General features: G+C 41.5%; 1 protein-coding gene across 1 annotated transcript in view; it reads right to left on the bottom strand.

Annotated features, from left to right (window-relative positions):
* RACGAP1 (Rac GTPase activating protein 1) overlaps positions 1-15,693 on the bottom strand; it is a 94,526-nt gene that overhangs the window by 10,442 nt on the left and 68,391 nt on the right. Inside the window, exons 11-14 of the mRNA XM_033947527.1 lie at positions 7,137-7,232; positions 6,657-6,855; positions 4,826-4,931; positions 4,531-4,663 (exon numbers count right to left, since the gene is read on the bottom strand). Of these exons, the coding sequence (XP_033803418.1) occupies positions 4,531-4,663; positions 4,826-4,931; positions 6,657-6,855; positions 7,137-7,232 (534 nt within the window). The remainder of the gene's footprint in view (positions 1-4,530; positions 4,664-4,825; positions 4,932-6,656; positions 6,856-7,136; positions 7,233-15,693) is intronic.

Raw genomic sequence — 15,693 nt, 5'->3', positions numbered from 1 at the left:
AGATTGAAGAGCACGGATAACAGTTCCGCCAGGACATCACACAACTCTCTAAGCACCCTGGGGTGTAGATTGTCCGGTCCCATGGCTTTGTTCACTTTGAGTTTTGATAGCTCACAGTAGGCGCTGCTGGATGTAAACTCGAAATTCCGAAATGGGTCTTCCGAGCTTTGCCTTGACTGCAACTATGGACCGGACTCCGGCGCCTCGCAGGTAAAGACTGAGCAGAAGTATTTATTTAGTAATTCGGCTTTATCGGAATCCGATTCTGTATAATTCCTGTCCAGTTTCCTAAGGCGTACTATCCCATCTGTGTTTCTTTTTCTGTCACTAATGTACCTGAAGAAGGATTTATCCCCTTTCTTAATGTTCTTTGCTAGATTCTCTTCTATTCGAAGTTTGGTCTCTCTGACTGCTGTTTTGACAGCTTTAGACCTGGCCAGATAGTATTCTTTTGCCTCCCTTTTTCCTGATCATTTGCAGGAAATAAATGCTTTTTTCTTTTCTTTAACGAGGTCCGAGATCTCCGCAATGAACCACTGGGGTTTATTGTTTCTCCGTCGTTTGCTTACTGTTTTTATATAGCGGTTTGTAGCTTTGTGTAGGGTAGATTTCAGGGTTGACCACATAGCCTCTACATTATCAGTTTCAGCTTGGTTTTGCAGCGCCCGATGGACGAAATTTCCCATACATTTGAAGTTAGTGCCCCGAAAGTAGAGGACATTTGTTGCTGTGTTTGATCTAGTGAGCCTTTCCTGAGATTGAACTGATGTTGTGGTCGCTGGAGGCTAGCGCATCGCCTACCGAAACCTCTGAGACGCTTTCTCCGTTGGTGAGTACCAGGTCCAGTATCGCCTGATCTCTAGTGGGCTCCAATACCATTTGTTTGAGTCGTGCTCCTTTTATGGAGTTCAATAGCCTTTTGCTGCTGCTGGTTGTAGCGGAAAGTGTGTTCCAATCTACATCGGGCATGTTGAAGTCCCCTAACAGTACTGTGTCCCCACGCATAGTGATGTTCTCTATGTCTTCGATTAATTCTATATCCCTGTCTTCTTGTCTTGGAGGTCTGTATACCACACCAAGATACAGGCATTTGTCATTTCCCCTGGCCAGGTTCACCCAGAGGGATTCCCCAGTGTACTTGACATCTGTGATTCTGGTAGCTTTGATGTCTTCTTTAGTGTATAGTGCTACCCTTCCCCCTAACTTACCCTCTCTGTCTCGACGAAGTAAGTTGTAACCTGGTATAGCCATATCCCACCCATGAGAGTCCGTGAGCCAAGTCTCGGATATCGCCACCACGTCTAGGTCGGCGTTCCTTATTTCCGTCTCCAGTTCCAGAATTTTATTGCCTAAGCTGTGTGCATTAACATACATAGCCCTCCATATCTTATGTTTGCTAAGTCCCTGTGGAGGATCTCCCGCCTGAGTTAGTGTGACTCCTGTAGAATTGTTTTCAATGTGTGTACTTACCTCGGACTCAGAAATGGAGTTTCGACTTACCTCTCCAGGATAGTTAGTTACTGCATTGGTATGTGAGTGGGTACCCTCCCCCAACTTACCTAGTTTAAAGTCCTACGAAGTAGGTGGGCTAGTCGATGTCCGAAGACATTCTTACCTCTTCTGGTCAGGTGGAGTCCGTTTGTTGTTGATTCGATGTACATGTTATTGACCTCTGTTTTGCTTAAATGGAAGCAAAATTATAATTGCATCTAAAAAATTTATTTGCAAGTTGCACTATTTTTTGGACTGGAACACAAGATCTTTTCATAGTTGTCATTGCAAAGATTAATAAGAAATGTATTAACTGGGGTGTGTGGCTTAGGTGCAGATGAGGTCGGACATCTGATTGCTGTGCTCCTCTCCTTCTTGCGGTTGATAAGTATAAAATTAAAGAATATTTCTGATTAAATAACTTTTAAAATGGCATCAACTCGGCAAACAAAAATAGATGTTGCTTTAGGAGGGTCTGGTGGACAGAAACGGTTGAAACCAGATCCTCCCACTCCAAAGGTCCCCCTACCTTCGGAATCCTCGTCAGTAGTTTTAGAAACTATGATCACTGAGCTAAATAGCATGAAGACACTGATATCAGATACTAATGCTAAGGTGATGAGTGTGAAGGAAGAGGTTGCTAATATCTCACAGCAACTTGCTGTATGCATGACTCGGATGGATTATGTGGCCCAAAGGATTACAGGTTTGGAAAGAAAAATGAATGACTGCAGTAAAGATCATAAAAAAGTTCTGCAATTAAACAAAAGACTTGGAAGATTTAAGTTATCATTTTATTTTATTTTTTTTAATTCTTTATTTGTTTTTAAACTTTCATCAAGTGTACAAGAATCATAATAAACACTATTAATTAGATCACTTGAACATCTTATCATTGTATCTTATAAATATAAATGCAACCCTCCCTCCACCCTCCCTCTAAGCCCATTATTCATTATAAGATCAAAAACCCTCCCATTAAACCCTTCCCCTCTTTCATCACTAAGTTATCATTTTAGAAGGAATAATATTCGGGTATTGGGATTACAAGAGAGGGCTCAGGGGTTGGACCCGGTTAAATTTGTGGAAAATTTCATCCCCAAACTGCTGGCTTTGAATTTCTCAGCTCCATTTGAGGTAGAGCGGACACATCGGATCCCAGGGAAAGTATCTAATAAGTCTAGCAGTCCACGTCCTCTTATTTTCAGAGTGTTAAGGTTCAATCATGCTTTTGAAATATTACGTGCCACTAAGGAAAAGAAATTTTTACAATGGCAGGAGAGGAAACTTTCATTAGTCCCAGATTTTGCAAAGCGTACAGCTGACCAAAGTAAACAGATGTTGACCTGAGCACCTAAAACCCACTTTTTCTGACAAAATAGACTGCCACCTTTGAATCTTCTAGCCCCTCTCAGGGGAAAGGGTGCTATTCCTCTGCCCACAGGACAAATTAAATAATTTAAACTCTGGAACAAAAACAGTTTCCTTAGGTCCCCTTTTACAAAGCCGCAGTAGAGGTTTCTACCGCAGGCCAGTGAGGTAAATATTCTTACGCTCATAGAATTCCTATAAGCATCAGAGCATTTACCTTGCAGGCCCATGGTAGAAACCTCTGCCACAGCTTTGTAAAAAGGGGCCTTAGTGTTCATATTAGACCAATCCAGAACCTATGTTGTTATGTCCCAAGAGTGAATGGAGACAGAGAAACAAAGTAGTTCTGTATGATTTGCCCTCTAATAGTACAATAAAATGTTACCATATTCAGTATTCTTTGTCTTCTGAAAATGGACGATGGTTTAATGTGCACTGATAGCTGGAAGTGTGAGTGGAGAGAGTGTGTATGTGTGTGTGCGCAGTTCTTTTATTTTTAAAATATACTTTATTAACAGTGGTAGAATAATATCTTAAGCACATGGATAGTTTATATTTGGGATGGGATGGGGAATATGTATCATATGGAAATGGAAATATTGATAAAGAGGGGGGTATTTATTTTATCTTATAAGAATATATGATTGTAAGTACAAGTGATTTGTGAAAATTGTTTTATTATTTATAATTCACTTGATGTAAGAATCAAAAATGAATAAAGATATATAAAAAAAACAAACAACAAAAAACAGTGGTAGAATACAAAGAGAAAACAGAACAAACAACCATATGCTTCGATAGCTGGTATGGGCCTTTCTTATACCCTTTGGTAGTGGCTTGGCATGAGTACTATTTCCTGTTCTGGTTCCATTATTTCTTCTAGTTTGCAGTTTAAGTTTTTCTGGATGGATCTGCTAGTAAGCCAATATATCTTTCTGACTCCACAGATGAAAGGAGGATTTTTCTTAGTTATGGCTTTCTAAGGGCGTTCAGGATTTTTGACCAACCTTTTTATCAGCAATACTGGTTTTTGTTTTTTACTGGGTTACTAAATTCCCTTTAAATTTCAAAATAACTTCCTGTTTAGTACCAACACAGGAAAAATTGGACACGGGAAAAGGTAAATTGAATTATATATCATGTGGCAGGGGCGGGGAGACCTCAATGGTAAGATAGAATTACCGTATTTTTCGCTCCATAAGATGCACTTTTTCCACCCCACAAAAAGGGGGTGGAAATAAAGTCAAGTCTTATGGAGCGAATACACAACCCCCTCCTGTTACCTTTTTAAAATTCTGACGCCCTCCCTTGCAGGACACAGCTGCCTGCCTGGTTCCCTGAGTACTGACAGCTGACGCGGTTGCCTCCGAGTCCTCTTCCCTTGCGGCAGAGCGGCGCACTAGGTTGCCAGCCTGGTCCTGTGCCACTTCTTAATAGGAGAGTTCTCGCAGAATAAAAGAAAAATCCAAGCAGAATAGACAGGCTCCTACCATCTTGCAAGTAGAGAGAAAAAATGAAAGGAAACAGCATAGCCCAGAGTGATGGAGGCAGAGCAGAAAAAGATACAAATGAGGCTCTTTATACCAGATCTCATGATCAGCGATGCATATGTCAAATACATGAGGTAGTATTCCAAGCTCTTTACTCTTATGTACGCATAAGACATACCTTTGGCTGGCGTTTGGTGTCTTGAAGGATTGTCATGGGATCGGGGTCAGGTACAGCATGAGCAACTAAAGTTGGCCCAAAGATTTTGGCCAAGTTTAAGACATCCATTTTGCATTCTGGTCTTTGAGCCACTCTAGATAAATATACAAAGAATAAGATGTTATGAATATATAAGAGAACAGCTTCCAAAAATAGCATTCTGAAGAAGCTGTTTTTCTCCCTTAAAGTTCAAACCTCCCTAAATTTTCTAACCCCCTCCCCCAAGCTTATCAAATTCCCAGATGCTCTAAATTACCTTTGCAAGTGGAGAATGAGAAAAGCCAATGTATCTCGGTTTGCTTGGGGAAGTTCATCCACAGCCTGGTAAATTGCAGCAACACTATTATCCTTATCAGGAATTTCTATAAATCATAAAGAAAACGTCTTAGTTGTCAACCCCAGAGAGTACAAAAGTTCAACTCATGCAATTGCTGAGTCACAGTACCCTGACCTTACTTGTCAATTATCAGTTTCACAAGTAGCATCATTGATGGAAAACCATACACCTGACGGTGTAAGACGAAAACTCAACCTGAGATGTTAAGAGATTTTGTACTCTCCACAAAAGCCAAGCCTGCCAAGGGCCAAAGCACAGTAAGGTGCTATTCAGAGACAGCAGGCAGATATTCTCACAGATGGGCGACGTCATCCACAGAGCACCGATAAGGATAGTGCAAAAGTGTACTGTCACTAACTTCTTTAGAAGTCTCGAGACTGCCCGAATCATGCATGTGTGAATGCCTTCCCGCCTGATGTCTCGCAGGACATCAGTAAAAACGCTAAGAAGCCAATTAGGGTAGGAGGGAATGTTGTGAAAATATCTGCCTGCTGTCCCTAGATAACACCTCTTACAGGTAAGTAACTGCTTTATCCCAGGGCAAGCAAGTAGTATATTCTTACAGATGGAATTCCATAGAAACATAGAAATAGACGGCAGATAAGGGCCCACGGCCCATCTAGTCTGCCCACCTTAATGTCCCTCCCCTACCTTTGCCCTGTAAAGAGATCCCATGTGCCGATCCCATTTGGCCTTAAAATCAGGCACGCTGCTGGCCTCAATCACCTGTAGTGTAGTGTAGTGTAGTGTAGTAATCACCTAGCTACCTGTAGGGATGGGGGGGAAGTTGGGACCTAAACAGAGAATAAATTTTGTAGAACTGCTTGACTGAACTGACTATCCCGTCTGGAATGAGTCTCCAGACAGTAATGGGATGTGGAAGTATGTATTGAGGACCAGGTGGCTTCTTTACAAATATCCTCAATAGGAGTGAACGGATTACCCAACCTGCTGAAGACTGAGAACAGACTTATTATGTAGAGGGAAACACAGCTATTAGAATTACACTTCTCTCTCCGTATTTGCGGGGGTTAGGGGCAGAGCTGGCCTGTGAATAAGGAAAATTTGCGAATAACTTTTGGACCGACTGACCCCCTCCGCCTCTCTCTCCTGTCTTCCGGACCTTACCTGGGGCGGGAGCAATCTTCCTACACCCCTGCCCCAGGCAGAGCCATCATTGAAATGGCTGCTGTGAGTTCCCGTTGTAGTCTCATGAGACCACGAGAACTCACAGCAGCCATTTTTGATGACTGCTCTGCACGGGGCAGGAGTGTAGGAAGATCACTCCTGCCCTGCGTCACCGCTAGACCACCAGGTAAAATCTGGGGAGGTTGGGGACGGAGCAATTCACAAAGGGGGGGCGGGGGATCCTGGGCCCAAAAACTGCAAATAACCAAATTCGCGAGTAATGAATCCATGAATCTGGAGGGAGAGCTGTTCAGCCAAAAGCTTGGTCTCTGTCTCCACCTGCTGGTCATGATGAGCTATTACCCCCATCTGTGAACTGTACCGGTCTGGAGAGCCGCTAAAGTAGGTCCTTTGACAGTGTGAATACAAGAAATACTTATTATAGCTTTGTTAGCAGGGTTTGCCACCACCTGGTCAGATTTTACACAGAAAAAAGTAGTTTCCTTTTTGTATGGCTATTGTCCAGATTGATTTCCAAAAGGTCAAGATAAGGGGACAATAGTATAACAAATGATCTAGTGTCCCGGACAAGGCATTAACACTGATTAAACTAGACCCTTACCTGCAGCCTCCATAAATGTCTTGTTGAGTCGGAAAGTAAGCAGAGGCTCCTTGAGATTTCGGAGAAAGTCTTTTAGAAGGCCACAAACAGCGTGGATATCATCCACCTTACTGAGCAGAGGGACAGCTTTCCCACGCAGAAACTTTTCTTTCAGATCCTTCACTGTACGATCACAGCCTGAAACTCTGTACAAGCCAATCTACAAGTAAAAACCAACCTTAACTATCAGGAGATCAGCAAAAGCATGAAAAGGCAAAGGGAGGTGATCTAGTTTTAGAGAGACTCAACTTTGCTCATCTCAGTATAATCAGTGTCTTCCAGAACTCCAGGATTTGACCCAATGTTAAGGGTCAGTCACAAATCTAAAGGGTCAAGTAGAATGTAATATTGAAATGGAATGAACTGTCAATTTTTATCAATCTGTTTTCTAGTGATACCAAGGACTCTGCCAAACTAGGTCCTCAGTATAAACCTGCTTACCTCATGCAACCCACGCTGCTCAATTTCATTTACACAGTGAACCACAATAGGAGGAATCATGGGGGATGTCTGGGACACAAAGTCAGCGATGGTGCCCTGAAAAACAGAAAGCTGACATTTGAGAAGGTCCATATAGATTCTTTGCTTTTTTCCTCTATACCACTTGTTCTGCCTAAAGCATTGAAAAGATGTAACAGTTTGAAATGGAATACATAGATATGATCTAGAATGGGACTAGTTAGAGTTATTTATTCAGTTTTTAAAAAAAAATAAATCTTTATTCATTTTTACATCTTACAACAAATGTATCAATAAATTGACAATTGGAGAGACAAGATGGCGACTAGAGTGGACGTGTGAGTCCAAGCTCCCGCTCTAGCAGCGATAACTTTACCTTCGGTAGCGTTTTTTCGGATGCCTAAGAGGAGGGGACGGCTGAGTGATATCCCTCTACCTCTAGCCGCGACTTCGACTCCGCGTCAAGCTGTAATTACATCTTTTACAGTCCCGATGGTGTCGGGTGGATCCGCAGCTGAGCTCCAGGAAGAGCTCAGCTTGGACGGCAACGCATCGCTGAGCCCTCTGGGACCTGACCCTCCTCCTCCTCCGAGTGGGGCAACGGATTTTGGCCTTCCTGTGGAGGGAGCTCGGCAATGGCTGAATCAGGAGGAAATGCTGTTGCAGGCTACCCCGGAGAGAAGAACAGAAGGAGGAGGAGCACTGCAGGCAAGCGGTGGTGAGTGTGGGGGAGGTGAAACCCGGGAAGGAGAACGGAACCCGGGTTACCTCAACTCAAGCAGCTTGTGAAACCGGCAGTGGTTACACTGGACTCACTGTGGGGAGCAATTGAAAACCTTCAAACAGTATGTACTGGATTTATTTCTTTAATGGCTGATGTCTCTACTAAAGTTAACAAATTGGAAACTGTTTGTCATGACCAGATGAAACAAGTGGGAGATATTGAAAAAACTATAACTGAGATTAAATCTTTAAATAACCAGCATGCAAAGGATAACGTTTTTCTTCTTCGTAAAATTGAAAATTTGAAAAATCAAAATAGGAGTTTAAATTTGAGGATTTTAAATTTTCCTATGTCTAAATTTAAAACTCCTAGGGAATTATTCAAGGAGTTCTTGGTCTCTATATTAAAAATTACAGAAATTAATATACCACCTTTGCAGAAGATTTATTATCTAAAAAGGACAATAAAAGAGACTGAGACAACTACTGAACAAGATTTAACAACTTTATTGGAATCGTCTAATCTTGAATTGTCTGGACGAGCTACCTTGATAGTATCCCTGGTAATTCATCAGGATAAAGAAATGATTTTGAAATTGTATTATGGTCTAAAACAGGTTTCTTTTCTGGGAGAAAGATATATACCATATTTGCCGGCGTATAAGACGACTGGGCGTATAAGACGACCCCCCAACTTTTACAGTTAAAATATAGAGTTTGTTATATACTCGCCGTATAAGACTACCCCTTCTTCCGCACACCTTCTGCACAACCTTCTGCCTGCCTGTCCCCCCCTTGAAGGTCTGCACCCCCCGAAGGCCTGCACCCCCCGAAGGCCTGTCCCCCCCCTTGTAGGCCTGTCCCCCCTTGAAGGCCTGCCTGCCACCCCCTCCCCCTTGAAAGCCTGCCTGCCTGCCCGCCCGCCCCACCCTGAAGGCCTGATGCCCCGACCCACCCCGAAGGACCGCTCGCCCCCCTGGCCTCCCCGCACCACCTATGAAGCAGCCACAGCAGGATTGCGAAGTCAGCGTCAGCGATCCCTGCGCTGCTTCCTGCGCCACGGTCCCGCCCCTCCTCTGACGTCAGAGGAGGGGCGGGATCGCTGACGCTGACTTCGCGATCCTGCTGCGGACTGCTTCACAGGTGGTGCAGGAAGGTCAGTGGGGCGAGCGGTCCTTCGGGGGTGTGGGGGGATTGAACGGCAAGGCCGGGAGCACCCCCTTAGGGCTGGCACCCGGGGCGCACCGTCCCCTCCGCCCCCCCCTTGGTACGCCACTGCATGTAAACAGTACCCGGCGTATAAGACGACCCCCGACTTTGGGGAGGATTTTAAGGTACTGAAAAGTCGTCTTATACGCCGGCAAATACGGTATATATACCCGGATGTTTCAAAATGGACTCAGACCAGAAGGAAAGAATTTCTTACATATAGGGAAAAAGTTGTATCATTAGGAGCCTCTTTTCAGTTAAGATTTCCTTGTAAATGCTTTGTTGTATTTCAAAACAATAGATATATTTTTTATGACTCGCATCAATTATGTTTCTTTTTAGAAGGAAAAGGAGTTTCTTTTGCACCATAGTGATTTTTGGTATAACTCAAGTCTATTATTATTATAGCCATTGGTTTTCACTTAATTTCCTTTTAAATTTCAAATATGTGATCTTTCCTGGAAGAATTTCTTTCTTAGTCTCCTCCTATATTGAGGACTATGTTTAAAAAAAAAGTATGGTTTCTTCTTTTTTTTTATATTATTGATCCAATAGGAAAATGGACTTTCTCTGTATTACCTTTTTGATTTATTAAGATTACTAATAGAATATATTGGATGTATTAATATCGAATGTTGCCTGTTAAGCACAATTGTTGTTTATTTTAAAAAATCTAAATAAAGAATTAAAAAAATAAATAAATAAATTGACAATTGAAATTAAATACATCACATCCCAACCCTATCTAACATATGCAATCACTATATCCTATGAAATATTCTTTTTTACTGATCCAAACATTTAATAAAATTCTGAATTCCCCCCTCCCATCCCTTCATTTGTATTATACTTATAATGGAAGAATGGTATCTATTCATTACAATAATTTGTCAATGGCCCCCAAATATCTTTAAATTTTTTTTTTATTATTCTTTATTCATTTTACATCTTACATCAAGTGTATAATTAATTGACATATTAAAATTGTACACATCACTTGAATTTCTTATCCAATTAATACATAAAATTTAATCCCTTCCCTCCCATCCCTTTCCTTCTATATACTATCAAATATATCGTTAAGAATTCTTATCTAATAAACTAAATATTTAATCATATTCAGAAAAAACCCCACCCTTTTTTAAAAATAATTCTTTATTCATTTTTAAAACTTACATCAAGTGTACAATTAATAAAACATTTAAGATTAAATACATCACTTGAATTTTCTTAGCATATTCAGATACATAAGTTTATTCCCTTCCCACCCACCCATTCCATTCATATTTAATCAAAAATATACAAATATAAATTCTCTTATTTATATGTTAAATCTTCCGTATAATTTAGACAACCCACCCTTTGAGGGAGGGTGGGGGGGTTACATTTGTATTTATAGGTTATGATAAGATGTTCAAGTGGTTAAATTAATTGTGTTTATTATGAATTTTTGTACACTTGATGAAAGTTTAAAAATGAATAAAGAATTAAAAAAACAAACAAACAAACAAAAAAAACAACCCACCCTCCCCCCCATTTGCAAATATACTTCCAATAGAAAATGGCATCTATTCATTACAGTAGGTTGTCAATGGCCCCCAGATCTTTATAAATACCTTTTTGTATAGCAATTATGCTTTCCATTTTATAAATGTGACAGAATGAATGCCACCAAAAGGTATAATTTAATCTACTATAATTTTTCCAATTACTTGTTATATGTTGAATGGCGCCTCCTGTTATTATCAATAAAAGTTTATTATTACTTGATGAAATCTGGCTCCTTGTTCTCATCGACATACCAAAGAGAATTGTATAATATGTTAATGCTACATGATTTCTAACAAACAATTAATTTGGGACCAAATTGATTTCCAGAAGGCCATGATAAAGGGACAATAGAATAATAAGTGATCTAGAGTCCCTGCTTCAAGTTTACAATGCCAGCACCTATTAGACTTAGAGCAATCCAATTTTTGTAAAACGAACAGGGTTCCAGAATGCTCTCTGCAACAGGAAAACCATGTTTGCCTCATAGATGCGGACAATGTACATCTCAACCTCCAAGACCAAATTTGTGGCCATTGAGATGCAGAAATTTGATGCTTAATCTCAATGCTCCAAATGTCTCTAAGACCAGTCCTTGGTTTTTTATTCATATATCTAGATATCAATTTATACCACTGTGCAGCTTGGTGTCCCAAGAAATCCGCCTGAAAGAATAAGAATTCCAGACTATACTGATTATTAAGATTTTTCCATTCAGGAAACCCCTTCTGAATAGCCTGCTTCAGTTGCAACCATTTAAAACTTTGTATTTATTAAGACCAAATTTATGTTGTAACTGTGAAAAATCAAGCAGTTTACCACCCTTCTTTTGCATTAGAATTCATATTGGTATTCATTCATTGCAATATTTTGTTAATGGCCCCCAGATTTCTTTAAATTTATTAAAATTTCCTCTTTTTATCGCAATTGTTCTTTCTATTTTGTAAATGTGACACAATGAGTTCCACCAGAAACAATAATTGAGTCTACTCCAATTCTTCCAATTAGATGTAATATGTTGTATGGCAACTCCTGTCATAATCAATAAAAGTTTTGTTATTTGATGAAATTTGGCTCTGTGTTCTCATTGACATACCAAATAGAATTGTATCATACGATAATGCCACATGATTCTCCAATAAACAATTTATTTGGTCCCAAATTGATTTCCAAAAGGCTAAAATAAAGGGACAATAGTATAACAAATGATCTAGTGTCCCAATCTCAAGATTACAATGCCAGCATCTATTAGACTTAGAGCTATTTATTCAGTTTCTATACCATTCTCTCAAGGGAGCCCACAACAGTTTATTCAGGTACTCAGTCCTGGTGGGCTCACAATCTATCTATCTTCCTTATTGCTCTCGCCTCTGCCAGGAGGGTCAGTGAGTTACAAGCATTAATAGCAGATCCACCTTTCACAATTTTTCATCATAACAAGATGGTTCTGCGTACACATCCAAAGTTTCTTCCAAAAGTTGTCACTGAATTTCATCTCAATCTGTCAATTGTTCTACCAGTGTTTTTTCCTAAGCCTCATTCTCATGCTGGAGAAACTGCTTTGCATACTTTGGACTTTAATCGGGCTTTGGCCTATTACATTGACCAGACAAAGCCACATGAAACATCTCCCCAACTGTTCATCTTGTTTGATCCAAACAAGTTGGGGCATCCTGTATCCAAGAGAACAATTTCCAACTGGCTGGCTGTCTGCATCTCATTCTGCTATGCTCAGACTGGACTGGCACTGGAGAGTCATGTCACAGCCCACAAGGTCCGAGCTATGGCAACTTCTGTAGCTTTCCTTAGATCTACACCCATTGAGGAAATCTGAAAAGCTGCCACCTGGTCCTCAGTTCATACATTCACTTCTCACTAATGTCTGGAGTCTTTCTTCAGGCAGGATGGGCACTTCGGCCAATCTGTATTACAAAATTTATTTTCTTAGGCCAACACTCCCACCATCCCATCTCTGTTAGCTGGGAGGTCACCTATTCGTGAAAATATGCTGCCTGCTTGTTCTGGGATAAAGCACAGTTACTTACCGTAACTGATGTTATCCAGGGACAGCAGGCAGATATTCTCACATCCCACCCACCTCCCCGGGTTGGCTTCTTAACTGGCTTATCTTAACTGAGGGACCGCACGCCCTACGTCGGGCGGGAAGGCACTCGCGCATGCGTGGTTCAGGCTATCGCAAACTTTCTAAGCACTTAAAGTGGCGATGCACTTTTAAAGTGGGCTGAACCGGGGCTCCGTTGGCGACACCACCCATTCATGAGAATTATCTGCCTGCTGTCCCTGGATAACACCTGTTGAGGAATATATTTTAATTATTATTATTTTAATTAACTTTAATTTTTGGTGGAATTCATTATGCCACCATATATAGAATGGAAAGATCAATAGCGATACAAAATGGAAATTATAATAATTTTATTAAAATTTGGGAGCCATTAACGTCTTTTTGTCATGATTAAATGCCATTTTTCTATTAGTCATACAACAAATAGTATTGGGAGGGGGGAGGGATACAAATATAGGTTTCTTATTATGAATGAAGAGCTTTGAGGGAGGATGGGGAGAGGGTTACATTTGTATGTTTAGATTATAATGATAAGATATGCAAGTGCTCTGATTAATTGTGATTATTATGATATGTTGTACACTTGATGAAAGTTTTAAAAATGAATAAAGAATTTAAATAAATAAATAAATAAATAAATATTCAAGCAGTGTGTAAACCAAATGCTTGAAGTAAGAAATGAAAACAAAATTGTAATTCAAAACTGTAGTTGCCATGAAATAATTTGGATACAAATGGCGACCAAACTTGTCCATGGTCCTTCCCTCTCTTCCAGGAGGGACAGTGGCATAAACTTTGGCCGGGTTGGTCTTTTTCAGAGAAGACTCCACAAGAAGGGACTGATGAGATAAATTGAGATTTCTCGAAGCCCTTGCAGTGGACCATTCTGTAACGAGACTCCAATTTTCCTGGGACAGCAGGAATGGAATAAGGTGTCTCAAGATTTCTCTTAAAAGGTTTGAGAAAGAAGTCTATTAATGGGCAATTTGAGAGACTCCGCAGGAGGACGAGATATACCCATTTCTTCTAAATATTCCTGAGACTATTTGGAATCAGAATCCAAAGTAATACTGAGATCCTTACTCATTTGACATAGGAAAGAAGAAAAAGATATCTGCTCCAAGGAAGGTTAACCTCAAGAAGAAGGTAACCTCGAGGTGCCTTGCAAGGCAGAAAATGAAGGTGAAGCTTCTCTGGAGTATTGATACCTGAGGCCTGAATATGCAGGTATAGACAAATCACTGAGAGAATGAATAGAATCCCTCACAGGAGAAGAAGCAGAGGTATCTAGAGGTGGAGTCCTCGAAGAGTCTCGAGTTCTGGAGCGACGAGGCTTGCCTCGAGAAGAGGATCTGTGCCTCGATGGATGCCTCAACAGATGCGGAGAACTGTGCCTCGAACCAGGAAGGTCTCGCTGAGAAGAAAGTCAAGGAGTCTTTGCCCTATGCCTCGGGAAGGGCGATGCCTTATACGAGAAGGGAAGGCTGGAGGTATTGGAGACACCAAAAGGGGAAGAACGCCTGGTGTCGAGGTATCTCGAGGCACTGACAAGGACTCGGCTCCTTGAGTAGCGAGCTTATGCTCCAGACGAGACACTTGCAAAGACTCGACTCCTTGCATAGAGTGTGTAGAGTCCTCTCGAGGTACAGCCAAGGACTCGACTCCTTGTGATATTGCTAAGTGCTCAGGCTGAATTGCAGGAAGCAGAGTCGAGGCAGGAGTATGTTTGGCAAGCATATTACCAAACTAACGATCCAAGATGGTCTGGATCAGAGGTAGGCAATTCCGGACCTCGAGAGCCAGAGCCAGGTCAGGTTTTCAGGATATCCACAATGAATATGTATGAGATGGATTTGCATATACTGCCTCCTTGAGATGCAAATCTAACTCTTGCATATTTATTGTGGATATCCTGATAACCTGATCTGGCTCCGGCTCTCGAGGACTGGAATTGCCTATCCCTGGTCTGGATCATAGCCTCCAAATGTGACACCAAGACTTGAGGGTCTGGTACATTTGGTGTGGCTAAAGTCTCCGAGCAAGAGGAGGAATAATGAGTCTTCGACTTGGAAAGCACAGTTACTTACTGTAACAGGCGTTATCCAGGGACAGCAGGCAGATATTCTTGACTGATGGGTGACAGCACCGACGGAGCCCCGGTACGGACAATTTTAGAGTGATTGCACTCTAAGAACTTAGAAAGTTCTAGCTAGGCCGCACCGCGCGTGCACGAGTGCCTTCCCGCCCGACGAAGGCGCGCGATCCCCAGTTAGGATAAGCCAGCTAAGAAGCCAACCCGGGGAGGAGGGTGGGACGCAAGAATATCTGCCTGCTGTCCCTGGATAACACCTGTTACGGTAAGTAACTGTGCTTTATCCCAGGACAAGCAGGCAGCATATTCTTGACTGATGGGTGATCTCCAAGCTAACAAAAAGAGGGATGGAGGGAAGGTTGGCCATTAGGAAAACAAATTTTGTAAAACAGATTGGCCGAAGTGTCCATCCCATCTGGAGAATGCATCCAGACAATAATGAGATGTAAAAGTATGAACTGAGGACCAAATGGCAGCCTTGCAGATTTCCTCAATGGAAGTGGAACGGAGGAAAGCTACAGACGCTGCCATAGCTCTAACTTTGTGGCCCGTGACAGAACCTTCCAGTGTCAGGCCCGACTGAGCATAACAGAAGGAAACGCAAGCAGCAAGCCAATTGGATAGAGTGCGTTTAGAGACAGGATGACCCAACTTGTTAGGATCAAAGGACAAAAAGTTGATGAGATGATCTGTGAGGTTTAGTGCGTTCAAGATAGTAAGCCAAAGCACGTTTACAGTCCAAGGTATGCAAAGCCTGTTCACCTGGATGAGAATGAGGTTTTGGAAAAAAGACAGGTAGGACAATGGACTGATTTAGATGAAAGTCAGACACAACCTTAGGGAGAAATTTTGGATGTGTACGGAGGACTACCTTATCATGG

This window comes from Geotrypetes seraphini, chromosome 6 (assembly GCF_902459505.1).
Source record: "Geotrypetes seraphini chromosome 6, aGeoSer1.1, whole genome shotgun sequence".
Taxonomy (NCBI): Eukaryota; Metazoa; Chordata; class Amphibia; order Gymnophiona; family Dermophiidae; genus Geotrypetes; species Geotrypetes seraphini.
Note: the sequence above shows the minus strand (reverse complement) of the source record. Positions and strands in the feature narration are given on the sequence as shown.